The sequence below is a fragment of the Dasypus novemcinctus genome, chromosome 8 (genome assembly GCF_030445035.2).
Source record: "Dasypus novemcinctus isolate mDasNov1 chromosome 8, mDasNov1.1.hap2, whole genome shotgun sequence".
Taxonomy (NCBI): Eukaryota; Metazoa; Chordata; class Mammalia; order Cingulata; family Dasypodidae; genus Dasypus; species Dasypus novemcinctus.
This window is the reverse complement of record NC_080680.1, coordinates 128,615,020-128,634,817: the sequence shown is the minus strand read 5'-3', so window position 1 is coordinate 128,634,817 and position 19,798 is coordinate 128,615,020. Positions and strand designations below refer to the sequence as shown.

The window sequence follows — 19,798 nt, the reverse complement described above, 5'->3', positions numbered from 1 at the left end:
GTAAGTGCAACCAACAGGCACACAAGCTGACAACAATATGATGCAACAAGAGCCACAAGAAGGAAAACCATGATGAGAGATATAACAAAGAGGAATGGAGGTGTCTCCAGCAGTTAGGCGCCTCCCTCCCACATGGAGGTCCTGGATGCCTCCTGAAGACACAGCGCACAGGAAGTGCAAACGAAGGGTTGGGGAGAAATACATAAAGTCTTAAAACAGACAACTTTTGTGCCATCTATATATCTTTAAAAAAGAGAGAAGAAAAAAATTTTAAATGAAAAAAAAACAAACAAACAGAAAACTACAATTGATGGAGAGACGTGGAGAAATAGGAACACTCCTTCACCTGCTGGTAGGAATGTAGAATGGAGCAGCCTCTGTGGAAGAGTGTGGCGGCTCCCCAGGAAGCTAAATACTGAATTTCCATTTGAGCCCACAACCCCACAACTAGGCACATACCCCAGAACTGAGAGCAGGGACATAAACAGATCATGTGAGAAGCAGATTTGGCCCAAGGATAGCGCGTCCGCCTACCACATGGGAGGTCCGAGGTTCAAACCCAGGACCTCCTGACCCGTGTGGAGCTGGCCCATGCGCAGTGCTGATGCACACAAGGGGTGCCCTGCCATGCAGGGGTGTCCCCCGTGTAGGGGAGCCCCACGCACAAGGAGTGAGCCCCACAAGGAGAGCCGCCCAGCATGAAAAAAGTGCAGCCTGCCCAGGAGTGGCACCGCACACACAGAGAGCTGACGCAGCAAGATGACAGAACAAAAAGAGACACAGATTCCGGGTTCCGCTGACAAGAATACAAGTGGACACAGAAGAACACACAGTGAATGGACACACAGAGCAGACAACTGGGAAGGGGGGGGGGGGAAGGGGAAGAAATAAAAAAAAACTTAAAAAAAAAACAACAGATATGTGGCTTCTGATATCCAGTGTCATTGTTCACAGTGGTCCAGACAGAAGCAACTCAAGTGTCCATTAAACAAAGAATGGATAAACAGGATGTGGTGTATCTATACAATGGAATATTATTCAGCCACAAGAAGGAATGAAGTACTGACACCAGCAACAACACAGACGAACCTCAAGGACTGTATGTTGAGTGAAATAAGTCAATCGCTATATGTCGTATGATCTCACTAGCATGAACTAATAAGCAAATGCATAAGGGTAATCTAGAAGATAGGTTACCAGGAGGTAGAATGGGGAACGAGAGGGCAGCGCTCATGCGTATTCTGAGCATTTATCCTGAGCATTTATAATTAGGTTGATTTTAATGGTTAGGAGATGGACAGAGGTGATGGGATTGTGATAGTGAGTGCAGCTGGCAGCGCTGAGGTACGAGTGCGTGTGTGGTTGAAGGGGGAGGTTGTGGGTCATGTATGTTACTAGAAGGAAATTTAGAGGATAAAACATGGACTGGGGAACACAGTGAACCCTGAGGTGGACGAGGACCACGGTTAACAATACAAATCTAGGAACGTTCTTTCAGGATCTAAACAAAAGTGTGTCACTAGTACAGTAAGAGGGTGGTTTATAGGGAAAAAAAGCACAGAGCAAAATATGGACTATAGTTAATATAACCTTTTTTTTTGGGGGGGGGGAGAGGTAGTGGATATCAAATCCAGGACGTCATACAGGAGAAGGAGGCACTCAACCATTAAGCTACACCATCTCCCAACAGTAATATGTTAACATTCTTAAAGGTATGTAACAAAGGTACCACAGCAATGTTAAGTGTCAACACGGGGGGATGGGGGGATGGGAATGCTCCATATTCAATTACCAGAAAAATGTTTTGTGTCACAGAAACAACCACATTTCCCTGTAAAATACAGTTTCACACAGTCAGTTATACAGACAGGGCCTTTTGAACAACTTGAACGTTATGTAACTATATGCTTCTTTTTTTCAAGATTTATTTATTCCCCCTCCCACCCCCGTTGCTTTGTACTTGTGGTGGGATCTCTGTGTCCATTCACTGTGTGTTCTTCTGTGTCTTCTCTTTAGGTGGTACCAGGTACCGATCCTGGGACCTTCTGGAGTAGGAGAAAGGCACTCATTCTCTTGTGCCATCTCAGCTACCTGGTCTGCTACATCTCTTACTGTCTCTCCTGTGTCCCTTTCTGTTGCATCATCTTGCTGCGCCAGCACTCCTGTGTGGGCCAGCACTCCATGCAGGCCAGCTCGCTACACAGGCCAGTTTGCTTTCACCAGGAGGCCCCAGGAATCAAACCCTGGACCTCCTATATGGTAGACAGGGGCCCAATTGCTTGAGCCACATCACTTCCCTAGCTATACACTTCTTTGGGATATAAATGCATCCCTGCTGCCATACATATATTTTCTGGATAGAGGCCTGCACAATAGCTAGCAAAACATTAAACTTTCCTTCTGGGAAAGTCTGCTACTTTTTCAAATAAGATGGCCAAAAGCTCTGGAATATATAAGCCTTGCCTAACAAAGGAAAAAGCCTTAGATTTTATTAATTGTGCTTATGAACCTTATTCCTATAATCATGAAACTAAGCCTAATTATAATCAATGCCTAGGAGTTGCCTCCTGAAAACCTCCTTGTTGCTCAAATGTGGCCTTTCTCTAAGTCAAACCCTGCAAATAAACTCACTACCTTTTCCTGACATGGGACATGACTCTCAGGGATGAGCCTCCCTGGCACTGAGGAATTATTACCAAGCATTAATCAACAATGTACTTGAAGAAAAGACCTTAATCAAAAGGGGGAAATATTTCAAATAGTTTTTTGGGTTGTTTGTTTGAAATGGAGTTTTAATGGCTAAGAGATTTCCAAGTCAATTGAGAGGATGTTCTAGAGGTTACAGTTATATGCATCTCAGTTGCACTTAACACAATGCCACAGTAAATAAAGCCTCAAACAAAAGTGATCCTGAGGGCCCTATGGATGTAAGTACACCAAAAGAAAGCCACTTGGTGACATGAAATCAACATCCTCCCAGTAGGCCCTACCTGTGAATATATGAAAAGCTATTTACCCAATATGCCATAATCGTACTCATTTGTAGGTCCCTTAATCATAATTCTTCCTCTTCTTTTATTTGAACCTATAATTTTCAATAAAGAGTATTTCTCAGTGAGTTCAAGTCTTTGGATTGTTCCAGTGCTGGTTGAGCCCTAAAACTCAGCAGAGGGGAGTGGATATAGATCAATGGTTGTGCACCTGCTTCCCATGTACAAGGTCCTGGGTTCAATCTCTGGTACCTCCTAAAAAAAGAAATCCTACCAACCTAAAACCCAGCAGATATATGGCCAACTCCCACTCTCTAGCTCTGCAGCCCTGCCCTGGACAACTAATAAAATGATGATGACTGACTGACCAACCCCATCCAAAAAGGGAGAAGTCTCTTCAAACTGCAAGTGCAACAATTCCTTTCCTCTACCCCATAATATCTACGTCCCTTCTCAGACTGAAGCAGAGAGGACATCGTCCCAAATTCAAGACTGAGGAATGAAGAGTAATAAAGGGGGAGTGGAAATGCTGACTAAACTGATTTCAAGGAACTTCTAACAGTGATATTAAAAAAAAATTAGGTGGCAGACTTGGCCCAGTGGTTAGGGTGTCCGTCTACTACATGGGAGGTCCGCGGTTCAAACCCCGGGCCTCCTTGAAACATGTGGAGCTGGCCCACGCGCAGTGCTGATGCAGGCAAGGAGTGCCGTGCCACATAGGGGTGTCCCCCGCGTAGGGGAGCCTTGCGCGCAAGGAGGGTGCCCTGTAAGGAGAGCCATCCAGCGCGAAAGAAAGTGCAGCCCACACAGGAGTGGCGCCGCACACACGGAGAGCTGACACAAGATGACGCAACCAAAAGAAACACAGATTCCCAAACCACTGATAACAACAGAAGCGGACAAAGACGACGCAGCAAATAGACACAGAGAACAGACAACCTGGGTGGGGGAGAGGGGAGAAAAATCAATCAATCAATCAAAGGGGAAAATACTTTTAAAAAAATTAAGGGAAGCGGATGTGGCTCAAGCAATTGGGCACTTCCCTTGCACGTGGGAGGCCCCGGGGTCAGTTCCCAGGGCCTCCTAAAAAGAAGACGAGCAGATATAGAGCACACAACTAACAGACAGAGAGAACAGACAGTAAGCACAAACAACAAGGTGGGGCAAAAATAAAAAAAATAAGTATTAAAAAAAAAAAAGCCAGGAGGAGTGTGAAGAGGCAAGAATGACCCCTGGACTGACCAAAGGCTGTGAGCCACCCCATCCTGGTGTCCAATGCCCATGTCCCACCCGGCCACCATGCCCAAGAGGAAGGCTGCATGGGATACCAAAGGAGATAACGCCTAGGTCGAAGATAAACCACAGAGAAGTTCTGCAAGGTTATCTGGTAAACCTGCTCCTCCACAGCCAGAACCCAAGCTGAAAAGGCCCCTGCAAAGAAGGGAGCACAGATGCCCAAAGGGCAACGGGCGAGCAGGTGCCGGCATGGACGGGAAACCCTGCAGAAAAGGAGGCGCCCAGACAGACCAGGCCCAGAAAGCTGAAGGTGCTGGAGCCGCCACGGGCAGTGTGTACATTTTTGATAACTGTACTTCTGGTGATTGCACAGTCTGAAATGCCTTTTTTATCAAGTTTTATAAAAATGCAGAATTGTGCTTTTATTTTTTAAGCTATGTATTAACAAAAAACACTTCATTGTTGACTTCAGGGGAGGGGCAAATGTCACTAATACGATGTCTCTGAAGCTAGACTGATGTAGGGAAAAAACACCGTTACCCTCTAGTTATGAAGAACTTACACTTTCCTCCCAGGAAAAGGGCATCCTGTCGTTGACACAAATGCCTCGTGGTGTGGAAAGGTTAAAATCTGTTTTATGTCCTCTGGCCTCTTCTCCCTCTTTGCCTTCAGCATACTCTCGACTCCCTTAAACCCAGACACCTTTTGGGGCCTGACCCCCCAAAACTGGTTGCCAGGATTCAGGCAATCCGGACTTCCCTCAAAAGAGCAATGAGTCCTTGTTCAGACTGTGGATCTTCAAAGTGGTCATTCTGCCGTTTTCACTTCATTTCCTGAAAGTAGGGTTGGCTCGTGAAGAGCTGTTAAACAACATGCTAAATGTGAAATGTCAACTCTCACTAAAGTTTGCCTGTTCAGGCATTCAAATGAAGACGTCACTGGGTTTTTGTTTTGTTTTAGGAAGTATCAGGATCAAACCCACAACCTCGTACATGGGAATTAGGTGCTCAGCCACTGAGCAGTACCTGCTCCCCAACTGGGTTTTTTTTTTCTTTCTAAAGTTCTAGGCTGGGAATTGAAGCCGGGACCTTGTATGTGGGAAGTTGGTGCTCAAGCACTAAGCTACACTGGCTTCCCTGAGTCAGTTTTTTCATGTTTTGCTTGTCGTTTGTTTTTTTAGGAGGCAGGGGGAACCAAACCTAGGACCGTCCATGACAGGGGGTGGGTGCTCAACCCTTTGCACCCCATTCCCTCCCCCACTGACTGTTACAGTGGTTTTCTGATTTTGGTAGTCCACTGAAGAAGGAGGCCTGAAAATTGTTGTATACTATTAACAATTATCTGCCCATGTCATCCCTGAAACACCAAGACTGTTCATGAAAAGTATCTAATAAAGCTAGATACAACTTGGCTTAGAAAATAAATGAATAAAGAAGCTGACCAGTCAGGCACTACATGAGACCTTGTCCTAACCCTAAGGAGGTCCCTAAGGAGGTGTTGCAGCAGTGAAAAGCACTTAAAGACACGGGGATCTGGACACCCAGCGGACTTGATGACATGGAGCTACCATTCGGTGTTTGGATTTGATGACTCCGTGTGGTTCTGTAAAAGGGCACCCTTCCTCTTAAAATACATGACGGATAGTTTTCCAGTGCAAAGCCTAGTGGTCTGGGGAACGCAGAACCTGGCGAAAGCTTACCACTTCCCCACATTTGTTTGAAATTGGCTAAAATAGAAATATTTCCTTTAAAAAATGACTTGATATTGACTTTGTGCCCAAATACTGCTTTCCCACCAGAACCTTATCTTCCCAACAGCTACATGGAAAGAGCTGTGGTCACACAGAGCAAAGAAGCCAGCCCAGCCCTGGGGGAGGCCCAACTCCCAAGCAGGTGGCTCTGGCCTCTGGCCAGGCCCAGCGCGTGCCCTGCAGAGCAGCCCGAGGCTGCCACTCTCTGAGCGGCCTCAGTGCATGCTGGTTGCCTGCAGCCGCAGCCTCACCTGGATGTCTGCCCAACAGCAGGGGGCTTTGCAGTGCCTGCAGCTGAGGCTCCTCTCCGGGCACTCTCGCTCAGCGTGGCGCTCCTTCTCGCCCAGGCGCACGATGCCCTTGCACGCGGGGCACTCAGTCAGTGTGAACGGGCACCGCCCCTCGTGGCAGCTCTGTGGCAAGAGAAGGAAAAAGAGCCAGCTGGGTCCCGGGAGTCTGGCAGCCAGCATCCACCCCAGGCAAGCCCCCCGGGCCTGGGGCTGCTCACTCGCACCCTGGATTCCAGCCAGCCCCTCCGGAAGTCAGAGTGAAAGAGGAGTCGGTGCAGCTCTCTCCTGTCCACGGACTGTCCTGGCAGAGGCCCCTCGCCCCAGCTCAGGGACACAGGCCCCTCCGGGTCCCCTGCTTGTTTCATGAACTGCCCCCTCCACAGTGCTACCTCCCCCAGCGGCCTCCCTTGACCAGGCGCCTAAAGCCCAGATGAACATGCACCTGCAGAGTAGCCTCCCTCTGGGGACATGCAGCCCCGTCCAACAGCTGCACTGGCCTCTTCAGGCCCCATGGAAACACCACCTGGGCCAGGTCCCAGCTGGCTTTCAGGGCCACAGCCCTGCAGGGCCTGGTCGTTCCCTCAGTGCAGGCGCTGAGTCTGCACAAGCTCAGAGGCCACTGTCCAGTTCTGGCTGCCAGGCCTGCAGACGTGGTCTCAAGGAGGAGAGGCAGTGGATGAGCCAGGCCCACCGGTCCCCAGCGGCAGGAGCAGAGGCATCAGGTGGTCCCAGTGCACCTACCCCAGGGCCCGGCATTCAGCACGACCAAGACCTGCCCGGGAACGAGCTCTGCAGAGCACAAGTGGGGCGCTAGAAGGTTCCTGAGATGCCTCAGTCCAAGTCTGAAGAGCAAGGTGGGGCCTGGGGCTGAGGGGAGGGGGCAGGCCAGAGCCTGGGGCAGGAGTGAGCGGAGTTGGCACAAGAGGTTGATGAGGGAAAGGACTGGGCGCAGCAGAGCTCGCAGGCCGCCACACGGGCTATGTCCTGAGAGGAGAGGCCTGCATGGGCTGGGGGTGTGCTGAGAAGGGCAGCCCAGTGACGCATGAAGGGGACGGGGCTGAGCGAAGAGGCCATGCAAGAGTCCACACGTCTGCTCGAGCCTGGAGTGAGGCCCCTACCGGCACCGAGACAGTGAGAACAGGACGCAGTAGACAAGTGCCCTCCTGCCTGGAGCCACCAGCAGCAGAGATGACCACAGCCAGCCAACGAGCAACACGGTGCTGTCGACGGGCAGGGTGTGCGCAGGGACAGATGGGGGAGACAGGTGGAGGCCGGCCAGGACAGGGGAGACAGGTGGAGGCCGGCCAGAGAACCCCAGGAAGTGCCCAGCAGTGGGAGGAGGGCGCAAGGGGTGCACGTCCTGCTGAGCCACCCACCCTTTGCAATGGAGAGGACATCAAAGAGCAAGAGGACAGGCCAGCAAGAGCCTTGCCAAGGTCTTGAGGACTCTGCTCTCACCCCGCAAGGAGAGAAACGGGATGCGTCAGACTGCGTCATCCTGGGACCCACTACCCAGCAGCCACCTGGTGAGCAGGGGAAACCTCTGCAATGGCAGGAGGAGGGGTGCACCAGGACAGGTCAAGGAGTGGCAGGTGGGGTGCACAAGGACGGGGAGGGCAGCAGGGCTGGCTCTGGACACATCTCGCAGGGTAGGCTGCGCAGCTGTACGGGAAAGGAGAGCTGCAGGAAGGGGGGACATGGTGGGGTCTGAGAAGCAGGCAGGGGAACAGGACAGAAAGGTCAGGGGTGCAAGGAGCACAGGGCTGAACGAGCCCCGGCTGCTCTCAGGAGCTGAGGAGTGTGTGCCTGCGTGTCGCTGGGACCGTCCTGGAGAAAGGGGGCACTGTCAAGGGGAGACGGCAGCCCTGCAGGAGCGAGCCATCCGCAGAGCACAGGATGAGCCAGGCCTCGCCGGGAGGGCCCAGCGCCCCTGGGAAGGCACCTCGACGAGATGCAGGTGGCAGCTCTGCTGGTATGAGGGCCTCTCAGGCCCAGGGGGAGGGTGGGATTCCAGCAAAGGTGGTGCCAGCACCTCGAAGGGCAGAGCCCGCTGAGGGCAGGCCAGGCACGCGGGCCCCTCCCCATCACTGATGTAGACTGCACAGGCCGTGACGGCCCCGAGAAGCACCAGAGCAGAGACGGGCTGTGGTTTCGGGGCTTCTCCAGAAGGCGCTAGCTCAAGAGCACGATTCACTTTCTTCCACACTGCCAGCAGCTCCCAGGGGCACACGGACCCACTGCCGGGTTGCTGAGCTGTGCGGGGACTCAGCTGTGGCACCTGAGTGGGTCAACGCTCCTGCCCCAATCCCCCGGGGGCACCGCCTGCCCAGCCTCCCAAGGCAGGACGAGGGCAAGTTCCTGAGGCAACGGAGCGAGCAGCCCAGAGACGCCACCAGGGCGCGGGGGACCCTCTGCCCACCACGCCGACCTCCCAGGCACTGGGAGTGCACGCGCACAGCGGGCGCCCAGCACGGCTGGCCTGGCACAGCCTCCTCCCAGCCACCCACAGCCCTGCCCGTGCCCTGCCTCTCCACAAGGCCCCCGCACTCTGCGCCTGCCACACGATCCTGGGCCCACAGAGCTTGTGCGCGCCCTGCACCCCGGCGCCGCTCCTCCAGCCCACCCACACTCACCCGCAGCAGGACCTTCTAAAGGGACCACTCTCCCTCAGCCTGTGCCACACCACTGCCCTGGTTTCAGTGATGCTGCCTCGTTAGCCAAACATCACCCCACTGGGCTGGAGACCACGGGAAACAGGATGGAACCCTGGGCGGGGCCACGCGGGCTGGTCAGGAAACAATTATCCAACCGACTGAGGAGCCTTAGAGGAGAGTGCGGCTTGTTAAAAATAAAAATACAGGGCCAAGTACTTATGGTGCACTGATTTAATCAAGCTATTTCCACAGCACAATAAAATATTTACGGGTGAAACTACATTTCATTTTCACTTTAATGCAGACAACAAAAAACGGGTGGGAAGCGGCCATGGGTCAATCAGTCTACCATGTGGGAGGCCCTGGGTTCACGCCCCGGGGCCTCCTCGAGAAGGCAGGCTCGCCTGCATGCTGCGGAGAGCCACTGGCCCGGGCACTGCAGAGTGCCGCCTGGCCCGCAAGCGCAGCGAGCCCACAAGTGCCACGGAGAACCGACTCAGCAAGTAATGCAACAAAAAGGAAGACAGGTAAAAACACAGAAGAGTGTGCAGCCAATGAACACAGAGACAAAGGCAAGCGGCAAGGGGGGAGAATAAAAAAAACTTACAAAAATGGGGAGAGGGCAGCCTGGCAGTACATGCTGGTACCTCCTAAAGCTGGGAAGGTAGGGCCGCACGACTCACTGCTTAAACCTCAGTATCAGCAGGAAGGCGCAGCGGGCCGAGCCCCACATTGCGCTGCACAGTGAGGAGACATCCCACTGGCCCCCAACCAGAGCCACACTCATCCCCCCCCACCCCCTCACCCAGCCACGTGAGAAGAGGGGAGTCAGGATTTGCTCCATCAGAACCTGAATGATACATTCTAAGCCACCGCCATCATGACTCTGCCCGCTGGGCCGTGGGCGGAGACCGTGTGTCCAGGGCTGCCCACCACCTGTTAACGCAGTGGCATCTCCAATTCTACCCTTCCCACACCTGTGCCTCGCACGCCTTCTCGGGACCAGCCCCCGAGCCAGTCCTCACAGCCCACTCGCCCAAGGGCCTCACTCCCTGCAGGGCTCCGCTCCACCAGCCTGGCCTGACTTGCCCACCCATCAACGCAGTGTCGAGCTCGAGGGCTGAATCCAGCTGCACTGCCCACATTTAGCAGGCCTTGACAAACAGCTTTCAGCTAAACTGCAGTTTTAAAATCATTATTCTTGTAAAACACTAGGCATCACTGCACAGGGAAAAACATTTCGAAGGCTAAACAGGGTTTTCCCCCACCCATCCAGACTTAACCCTGGACGCTGACCCTCAGAAATCCCACCCATGGTGAGGCGGACTGCGAGCAGCCTGGGGAGGACGCAGAGGCTGGCGCCGAGATGAAGGCCGCTGCGCGAGGTGGCCTTTCCGCTGCACACAAGGACCTGCTCTTTGTCCCTGGGCCCAGGACACTCAGGGCCAGGGAGAGTCTGTCAATAACGCCAGAGGCTGGCCGGCTGCCCAAGGCAGCTCCACCCCCACATGGCTGCACGGTGACTCCCCCTGGGGACTTTCCAAAGCAGCCCAATGGCACAGCCAGGGACTTTCCACCCCGCATGCCTGCGGGGGCTGCCCGGCAGCCTATGCCCACGGCCCCGGAAGCCCTCACTGCCTGGAGAGCCAGCTGATGCCACAGCCCGGCCTCCAGGCCTACTGTGCGCCCAGGACAGGCAGAAGTCCTGGAGAGCGCTGGCTGCTCTGCCTTCCACCTCCCCTGCCATGGTCTCTCTGTCCCCACTTGCCGCCCCCCAAACCCCCACTCCTGTTCTGGGCTCACATCCATCCCGGGGACCCTGCCCTGCGCCCAGCCAGACGTGGCCAGAGCACCCCTCACAGATCTCTGCTGTGAGCAGGAGAAGCACCGGCAGCCTGTGCAGCAGCAGCACCAGCCCTGCAGCCGAGGCTTGGGGTCGCCAAGGCTTAGCCGCATGGTGCTGCCTCGGGGCAAAGGGCCTCCTCCCGAAAGAGCAGCACATCTGCACGCCCACCTGAGGTCCCCAGAGAGCGCCAAAGCTGCTCTTCTGGCAAACACCTCCTTAGAACTTAAAGACCCCAGATCAGAATCTGTCATGAGAGGAGACGGGGCAGAGCACCGGTGTGGTGAAGCCAGCGACACCAACTCCACCTCCGAGCTAGGCGGGCAAGTATCGGCCAGAGGCCCCAGACACCTCGGCTCTGGCCCTGCCACCAGGAGGAAAGCCCGAACTCCCAGGAAACCATGCATCACACGGGCCGGGCTAGATGGCACCGAGGTCCTCCCCACTTCTGCAACTCAGCCTCTCGTAGCTCTCTTAAAAGGCGCCAGTTAGGAAGAAAAGAACAGCTGAGCTGGCCCCGCCTCCGCCCGACGCCGGCAAGGACACATTCAGGGGACCAGGGTGAACGGGTGGCCCCGTCTCCAAAGTCAGCATCACACAAAGCAAGGAGCACCCTTGTCGGGAGACGGGTCACACACAGTCAGAAAGCCACGCTCCTCCCCTTCCCGGGTGACACGGCTGGGGCGGGTGGGAGGCCATGAGGACTCCGTGGCCCTGCCAGGCAGGGGCTGCTCGGCATCCTTGCACACGCCAACACGCCCTCCCCCCACTACCCTGCAACGGGCCCCCCCACCGCCCCATCTCACAGCCCGGGAACAGGCGCAGACAGGCCGGGGCCTCACGCGAGGCCATGCAGCAGGCACCGGCAGAGCTGGGATCTGAGCCGGGCAGCAGGCTGTGTTGCACGCCACGCAACAGATGAGCCTGAACGGTGTGTGGTCAGACGGCATCCACCTCCTAGATTTCACACAGGCTTGAGATCCAAGAAGCGCGACGCGCAGGGCCTGCTTGTTACTGTTCTGGAGCACGGGAGCCTGACTGCGAGAGCTCTGCTCGTGCAGCCCAGGCGGGCCGGGCGCCACGGCGGCCACGCGGCTTTACCTCATAGTCTTTGATGGTGCCCTTCCAGGTGCATCCGTCGTTGGGGCAGACGGCGGGCAGGCCCTCCACCTCCCTCCGGGCGGCGTTATCTGGGAAGGCCTGGGGAGAGAAACAGCCTCCGCTCAGGTCTCCTCCAAACACTGCTTCTGGCAGAAGACCCGCAGCTCACGGCGACGTGGCCCCTCGGTGCCTGCCGGGCCCACCCAAGACCAGAGGACGACGCTCAGCTCACAACGCTGACCTTCCACCACGAGCAGGACCTGCGTCAGCAGCAAGGGGCAAGTCCAGCTCCTGAAGTTTCATTCCCCATCTGTGCCACTAAAGGAAACGTCAAAACATTTCCCAACCTCTTTCAACATTTCCACTCACCGAGCTGCTTTCTAAAATAGAAACGCCTTCCTCGTATATGCCCTCGTGAATGCAGGCAGCACAGTTCTGTGGCCCAGAGCTGATGGGGAGAAAGGGAAACAAGAAAACCGTACTGAGAAGCCAACTCGAGGAGTAAACAAGCACCGTGTCCCTCACCCCAAAAGCACAACCTCCGCACAATTTCTTCAAGCTTTCTCATCTTTACCTTTAACCAACAACACATATAATTGTACTGCTTTTTAAAGACTTAAGAGATAAAGAGCTGATTCAAATCTTGAAACGGGTTCAACCCTTTGCTGATGAATCGTTTTCCGGGGCCCTGTGAGCAGAGCCCTCTCTGCAGGGGCCATCGCCCTCGAGCCGGGAGCTGCCTGTGGACCCCAAGGGCTCAGCCAGGGCCACTTCACGAGCGTCTAGGACGATGCCATCCGGCACAGACAGAACAGAGCCAAAAGGTAACTCTGAATTTTCTAGAACCCACATTACAAACAATGGAAGCACTGGGTAAAATTAATTTCAATGATACGTTCCAACGAACATAATACATTCAAAATGTTGTTTCAATCCCTAGCCCGTGCTCATGCTCCCTTCTTTGTACTAAGTCTCTGGACCCAGCAAGCGTTCAGACGCCCCAGCCCGTGTCATCTGAACGCCCACGTTCCGCGAGTTCCCCGGCGGCACGGCGACAGAACGGCTCTAGGCACCCAGCCCCCATCGGCCAGCGCACCTCAGAATGCTGGCCAGGCAGGACGAGCAGTAGCGGTGCCCGCACTGCGCCTGGAAGGGCCTCCGCAGGACGTTCTTGCAGGCAGAGCACAGGTACTTGTCCTCTAACTTGGTCCCCAGGAGCGTCCTGGAGAAGCCGGGCTGCAGCAGGTCGAGCGAGCTGGGAGGGGTCACGCCAGCGGCTGCCATGGGAGCCGCAAAGCCCTGAAAGAGAAAGCAGAGCAAGTCACAGCTGTCCTGGGGCCACCTCGACCCCAGAGAACCCCCAGCAGCAGGACGGGATGGCTACAGCAAGTGGGGACACATGAACAGAGAAGGGACGGGCCAATGGACCGACCAACTGCAGCGTCTCAGGATCACAGCTGCCCGGGGCACTCTGGAGACGGGCCCGGCAAGGGCAGTGGTGTGCCCGGGCCACAGGGCAGGGGCTGCGTGCCACCCGATCACTGGCCAGCCCTCCCCGACAGAGGCCTGGGCCACCACCAAAGCCAGTGGGCACCTGCCAGGACGAGCCCACGAAGAGGCCCCTCACCACATTCCCCCACCTCAGGTCTGAGACCTGGCGCCAGACAACCCTGCTGCCATCCTGCAGAGCACCCACGTGGAGGCCACTGCTGCCTTCACCTGACCTGCAGCCCGGACGCGCCACACAGGCATGGCCTGTGGACACAGGCGCAAAGCCCTCACCCGGTGGGGATGGTCTCCAGCCGCTGGGAGCCAGCCAGTCGCCCTCCAAGCCATCAATTCTTTGGGCTTTTGGGTGGCACCCAAAGTTCCCACAGTAAGCACGTTCCTTGGAGCGGCAATGGCTTTGGGCATGTATCTTATCAAACCAGCCTGGGAGCAGACCCCCGCTATCAGCCACGGGCCCGGGACCACACAGTGGGTGGGCTGTGCCTGCAGGCCAGGTTCTCACCCTTCACCCCTGCTCTGGGGCTTCCCTGCAGACCCCAGGAGCTGTCTGTGGGGATGCCCTGATGCCCCATTGTCACGCTGACCAAGCACCCCGCCCCAGAGCCTCCCACGGCACCACCCACGGGCCCCTGGCTGATGCCCTCTGCGCCAGGGGCATGGTCTGCCCCGCTCCCTGCTCCTTTCTCCTGCTGGGCACCCCCCAGCGGCACCTGCACGGAGGTGCCATCCCACTGGACCCCGGCTTGTCCCTCACCCTCAACCACAGCAGCTCTGCTCGGCTCCCACCCCTCCACCCCTCCCTCTAGCACAGAGCCCTCCACGAGCAGGAACCAAAGAAAGAGATGGGGCAGACACCAACAACAGAAAGCAAATGAGGAGGGCGCCAGGAACCTCAGGGCAGGCAGCAGTCACCAGGCAGCCCAAGTGTGCTCCCACCAGGCGCTCTGGCCACCCAGATGCCACCCTAGCTCCACCTGGCTCCCAGCAAAACCACAACCCCTTTCAGCAGGAAAACAGAAGAGCAATCCCCTTAAAGCGCCAAACCACACCCTCTCTTCTGCCAGCTTTTACAAGAGAGATGAGCAAAACGAGGGACACTCCACATGCCCCCCGCCAGCCACCCAGGGCTGTAAGCAACTTGGTAAAGTTTGAGTAGGAAGAAATTCCAAACTCCAGACGCCCTGAGAGGCTGCGCACGTACAGCGTGCCCAGGCAGGCACAGGGGGTCTAAACTCCCAAGGCCAATCAGATCAGAGCCAGGGCCGAGGCGTGGCTGCGCGGCAGCCCCAGGCAGCCCGTGCTGAGATGCAGGTGCACCCGTTGCTCCGCTGGGACCTCCAGCCACCCTTTCACCTGCCCTCTCCACTGCTGTCACCCGTCCCTGCTCCCCTCCAAACAGAGAGGGCCCAGAAGGCACAGGTGGTCTAACCCACTTCGTTTCACCCCAGCCCAGAGTCTGGTCAGTGCCTGTGAAGCAGAGTCCTGACCTGCCCGGAGTGAGGGACACCAGACAGGTCTGGAGAGGGGTCTCAGGATAAGGAAGCAGCCAGGGGGCAGATACCCTGGGGACATGCCACCCTCGGGACAGGTGTCTGGCAGCCCTGGGCATCCTGGGAGAGGTGGGCCCCGGGCGCCCACCAGGACAATCCTAGCTCCAGGGCTAGGCACGGGGGTCCACATGGCACAACAAAAGAAGGTGGTCTCCACTCTCATCTCAGAATAACCAAAGTTTATCCGATAAACACATTTCCTCCACCTTCTACAGTGATGACTGCTAAGGCTGGCCGCTGCACACGAGGGCCTTGCTCCCTCCCACCAGTCTTACAACAGACGGCCCCTGCCCCTAGGTATGGCTGGGAGCCAGGCGCGAGGTGCTGCCCTCCCCAGGTCTCGAGCACAGCTGGCCGCAGCCCACTGTGCGCTGTGTCCACCGTCCTGAGGACCCGAAGCACTGAGGCTAGGCCAGCAGGGACTGGAACCACCAGCAGCCAGGGACACGGCCCGCCTGCCACCCGGTCTGGAGACCCCACTTGAGCCGCTGACCCCTGGTGCAGGCCTGGCCACTCAGCACCACAGGGGTCTCCCCTCCTCTCCTCCCTAGCTCGGCTCGCCACCACCCCCATCCCGGCAGGGCCTTCCCCGCCTCGGCAGAGGCCCTGCCCACAGGGCACCAGGCCAAACCCAGGGGCTTTTTCAACTGCTCTGTCCACACACCGCCAGGCTGACCGCAGCACCACCTCAACCTACCCCAGGACCCAACCCCTTCCGGGCCCTGCGCTCGGGTCCAGGTGGCGGCCCCTGCTGAGCCCAGGGCCCCACAACAGCTCCCGCCCACCGAGATAACGCCCACCCCATGAGTCCCCGCCTCCTGCCAGGCCTGGGAGCCCCTGCCACCTGCTCGCCCAAATGGAACGCCCCCGCCCATGTCACTTGTGCCTGCTCCCCATCCCCCTCCAGAGGGGTCCCCAAGCCTCCTGCTCGACGGCACCCCCTTCCCAGAGGTATCCTGTTCGTCTGCCCCTCACGCCCACCTAGACGGGCATACCGGACGGTGCTCACTGAGCATGTCCGGACAACCAAGCACCCATGGGCTCCTGACAAGAAGACCGGCAGATGATGGCAACAGCCCCCTGAACCGCAAGCAGGGTCACAAGGGCTCCCGCACTCTGGACTGGCTGCTGGCGGCCTGCCAGGGTGCCGGGCAGGGCCCTGCAGGGCCAAGGTCAGCTGGTGGGGCACACTGCCCTCTCCGTCCCTTGTCCACCATTCGGCAAACGACCCGGCCCTATTGACAGACATTTGTGCGCAGGAAGGGTCACGTATGGAGCACTCCCAGAGACAGATCTGGAACCAACATCCAGGAAGAAGCGCCCACAGGCACCTGGCGCCAGTGCTGGATAAGGGGATGGCGGGGAGGCCTGTCCTCTGGCCGAGACAGGACATGCCTTTGGCCTGCGATTCCAATCTCACGGTGATTTGCTATATGCACATGCATGACTTGCCAAAGCTCGGGAAAGTGCCCACCCCCCACCCGAGGGGCGCCCTGAGCTCGCAAACTGCTGGTGCCTTGGTGGGCCAGCTCCAGACCTCTCCGGGCACAGCAGTTTTCCCTCTTACGTGTCACGAGAGAAAGTGAAACTTTCTTTGGTTCACAGTTTTACTTTATTAAAAGATGCTATAAACCAGGCAAAACACAAAACAAAGAGCTCAATGATCGCAGCTGTATTTGCACATTGAGGACAAGAACAAAGCAGACAAATCCGTGCAGGGCAAGAAGGTAACAGAAATGACCCCTCCCCCACAACGTCACATAATCACTTCTAGCAGCATCTTTCAAACAGCGCATTCTTCTTCTTCACGACACCTTCCTGGGCAGAGCAAGGCTTGGGGGACAAGCGCCCCTTGGCCAGAACAACCACATCTGAGGTAGATTGAACCCATTTTATGATTCCATTGATTCCTCTTCTCAGACAGAAAAGAACCACAAAAACATGAAAGCGGTGTTTTTTGAGTGATAAAAGACAGAAGTAGTCACAAGCCCAGCAGGGTGGTTGATCTCTGGCAGCTGTCCTGGTTCGTCCTTGCTTCCCAAAGCGACTTCCCACATGGCCTCGCCTAAGTGGCAAAAAACCTCACGTGCTGGAGCACACGTGCCATCTGTCCTACCTTAACTACAAAGGTGTGAGCCCTTAGTGCCAGCACCGACACACACAGCCATGGCGGCTCGGACACACCTGCGGGGGCCACAGGGCTTACAGGACTCAAACACTCAAACCAAGTCTCATTTTTAAATATTTTAAATTTAAGCACTCCAATAACAACCAGCACAAGGCTGCACCCCGCCAGCTCACGTCCACCTATCCCTGTCCACCCGTGACACCCTCTGCTGCTGGCCTGGCTCCCTCAGGTCTCCGCAGGCCCCCGACACCCCTCAGCCCCTTCCCCATCATGCTCTCCTCCATGGCACTTACCACCTGACAGCAACATCTCCTATTCACTCTTCTGATGCTGCCTGCCCACGCCCTTTAGAACATAAGTGTGGGGAGGGCAGGGGTGAGGAAGGGGCTCCCAGGTGTATCCTGGAGCCCAGTGCTCAGCACACACTGCTGAAGGAGTGGCAGCAGGAACCCCAGTCCCCCAGGCTCCCACCCCTGCCCACCAGACTTGTTCTGCACCCCTGCCCTCAACCATATGGCAGTGCCAGAGCCAGCTCCACCCCTGCCAGCACAGCCACGCAGCCTCTCCTCACCTCTAGGGACTTTCCTTCTACCTGAAGCACTTTCCCTACCCCACCCCCTCTACCCACCCATCCCTGTTCCTCAGGACCACCCACAGCCTGCCCTGGGCTCTCCCTGCTGAGCCACACAGTGCTCACTCACAGGGCTCTTGGGGACAACTCTGCGCTCCCAGCAGGAGCCCTCCCTGTGCCACCTGCCCCCCTCTGTCGGCAAGCAGCATCCACCCCAGGCCTCGCACTCGAGGACGTGCAGGTGGGATGGGTGGATGCTTTCTGGACGGAATTGGAGTCCCCTGGGACGTCCATGCCCAGGCCCCAGACCGAGGCAGCGCAGCAAGAGCCAGAACAGAGGCCACTGACTGACCAGACGCAAGACGACGACAAGCGGGGAGTGCCTTCTCCGGGAGAAAGCACTTTCTCCAGCAGCACCTTCCCGCTCTCCTGTCCAGGCTCCAGCCGAAGCCGCAGCTGTTCCAGAAACAGTATAGCTCTTGGGGTCCCGAGGGAAATGACGTGAAGTTTATTTTACACTAAGTGCCAACATTCCTTAAGAAAGGGAGGATCCCTCCAGCTAAAAACCTGCTCCCCTTTGCACCCCACAGTGTGCCTGCCCCTGGCCTGGCGCTGGCAAGGCAGAGGGGTACAGAAATGCCCGAGCAGGTGGGGGGGGCCAGGGTCACAGTCTGCAGGAAGGCCACCCACGCCTCCTGGAACTGAGGGGTTGCCCAGGCAAAAGTCCCAAACACTACAGAACTCGACACCTTCCCCTGGGGCTGAAGGCCTGCCAGCGGCCTGGGCTTTATTCCAGGGCCACGGGGAGCCACAGGTGCCGGAAGGGGGGCCGGAGGTGCCTGGAAGTGCTGGGAGCTCCAGACATCCAGAGCGCCGCTCACCTCTGGGCCTCCCAAAGGCAAAGGGCCCAGCAGGCTTCTGCTCGACAAATGTGTTAAAACACTTGCTGAAAGCCACCGGCTTTCCACTGCTTAGAAAATTTTAAAAAAAGCAATTTCAGAGTTTTTTTGTTTTTTTTTTTAACATTTAGAATTCAAGCAACAGCGAACTCATGATGTGTAAACCGTGGGTGGGGGCTCCACCGGAACGTGGGAACCTCCAGGCCGCATGCCCACTGTCCCGGCGCCCCTGCCCTCTGCACCGAGGCCCCCGCGGCTGCCCCCACTGCACTTCACTGCCTCAAACGTGGGCTGGGAGAGCCAGGCACAGCCCCCACCCCAACCTGGGCAATAACCCTGTGGCTCTCTCCCAGCCCCGGACCCGAGAGGCCCCGCCCCGCCGCCCGGCTCCCCAGGCCACCTGCGCTCCAGCAAGGGCTTCCCCGGCCCCCGCCACCCGGCGGGTCTTTCAGGCTCGACAAACCCAGACAAGGGGCCCCCAGGGCGCCCCCGGGGAGTGAGTGGGCTGAAGGGGCGGCGGGGAAGCTCGGGACCAGGGGCCCCTCCATATACTCAACCGGTCAAGAACCAAGGCTGGGAGACAGCGGGGGCAGGAGGCCGGGGGGGGGGGGCGACACTCTGAAGGACGGCGGGGGCCGGGCGCGCCTCTGCTGGGAGGCGGGGAGGGGGCGGTGCGCGGGGCCGGCAAAGTCCAGGAGTGCGGGTGCGGGGTGCGCAAGGCGGGCAGGAGACGCCCCCAGGCCTAGCCCCGCCACACCTGAGATGCGGGGCCGAGGAGGGGGCTCGGGGCGCGAGCGGAAGCCGGGAGGCCCCGCCGCCCCCGCCCGAGCACGCGGCCCGGGGCCCGGGAGCTGCCCCGCGCCCCGCGGGCGTTCGCGAACTTTCCCAGCCAGCGCGCTCGGTTTCAGTTTCCGGCTCGCCAGCTCCCGAGAAATCCCCTCAGGCCCGGCGCGCGGGCGGCCCTCCTCCCGCCCGCCGCGGCCCCGGAGCGGCCACGCCGACCCCCGACCCCCGACCCCGGGCCCCGGACCCCCACCCCCGATCCCCGCCCCCGGCTCCCCGCCCGAAGCCGCGGCCCGCGCGACTCACCCCGACGGTCGCCGCGCGCCCGGAACTGTGCGCCCGCCGCGCCGCCGCTGCCGCCGCCGAGGGCCCGCCCCCGAAGCCGCCTGACGGACATCCGACGCGGCCTCCCGCGAGCGCTCAGGGAGCCGCAGCGGGCGCCGATTGGCCAGAACCGCTCCCACCGAAGGCCCGCCCCCGGGCCCTCCTGACGG

At 57.7% G+C, this 19,798-nt stretch overlaps 1 protein-coding gene across 1 annotated transcript in view; it reads right to left on the bottom strand.

The window, feature by feature from the left end:
• Positions 1 to 19,686, bottom strand: part of TRAF2 (TNF receptor associated factor 2) — a 32,362-nt gene extending 12,676 nt beyond the window's left edge. The window contains exons 1-5 of the mRNA XM_058302753.2: positions 19,611 to 19,686; positions 12,961 to 13,163; positions 12,234 to 12,312; positions 11,865 to 11,963; positions 6,228 to 6,389 (exon numbers count right to left, since the gene is read on the bottom strand). Of these exons, the coding sequence (XP_058158736.1) occupies positions 6,228 to 6,389; positions 11,865 to 11,963; positions 12,234 to 12,312; positions 12,961 to 13,148 (528 nt within the window). The 5' untranslated portion in view covers positions 13,149 to 13,163; positions 19,611 to 19,686. The remainder of the gene's footprint in view (positions 1 to 6,227; positions 6,390 to 11,864; positions 11,964 to 12,233; positions 12,313 to 12,960; positions 13,164 to 19,610) is intronic.
• Positions 19,687 to 19,798: the final 112 nt, after the last annotated feature.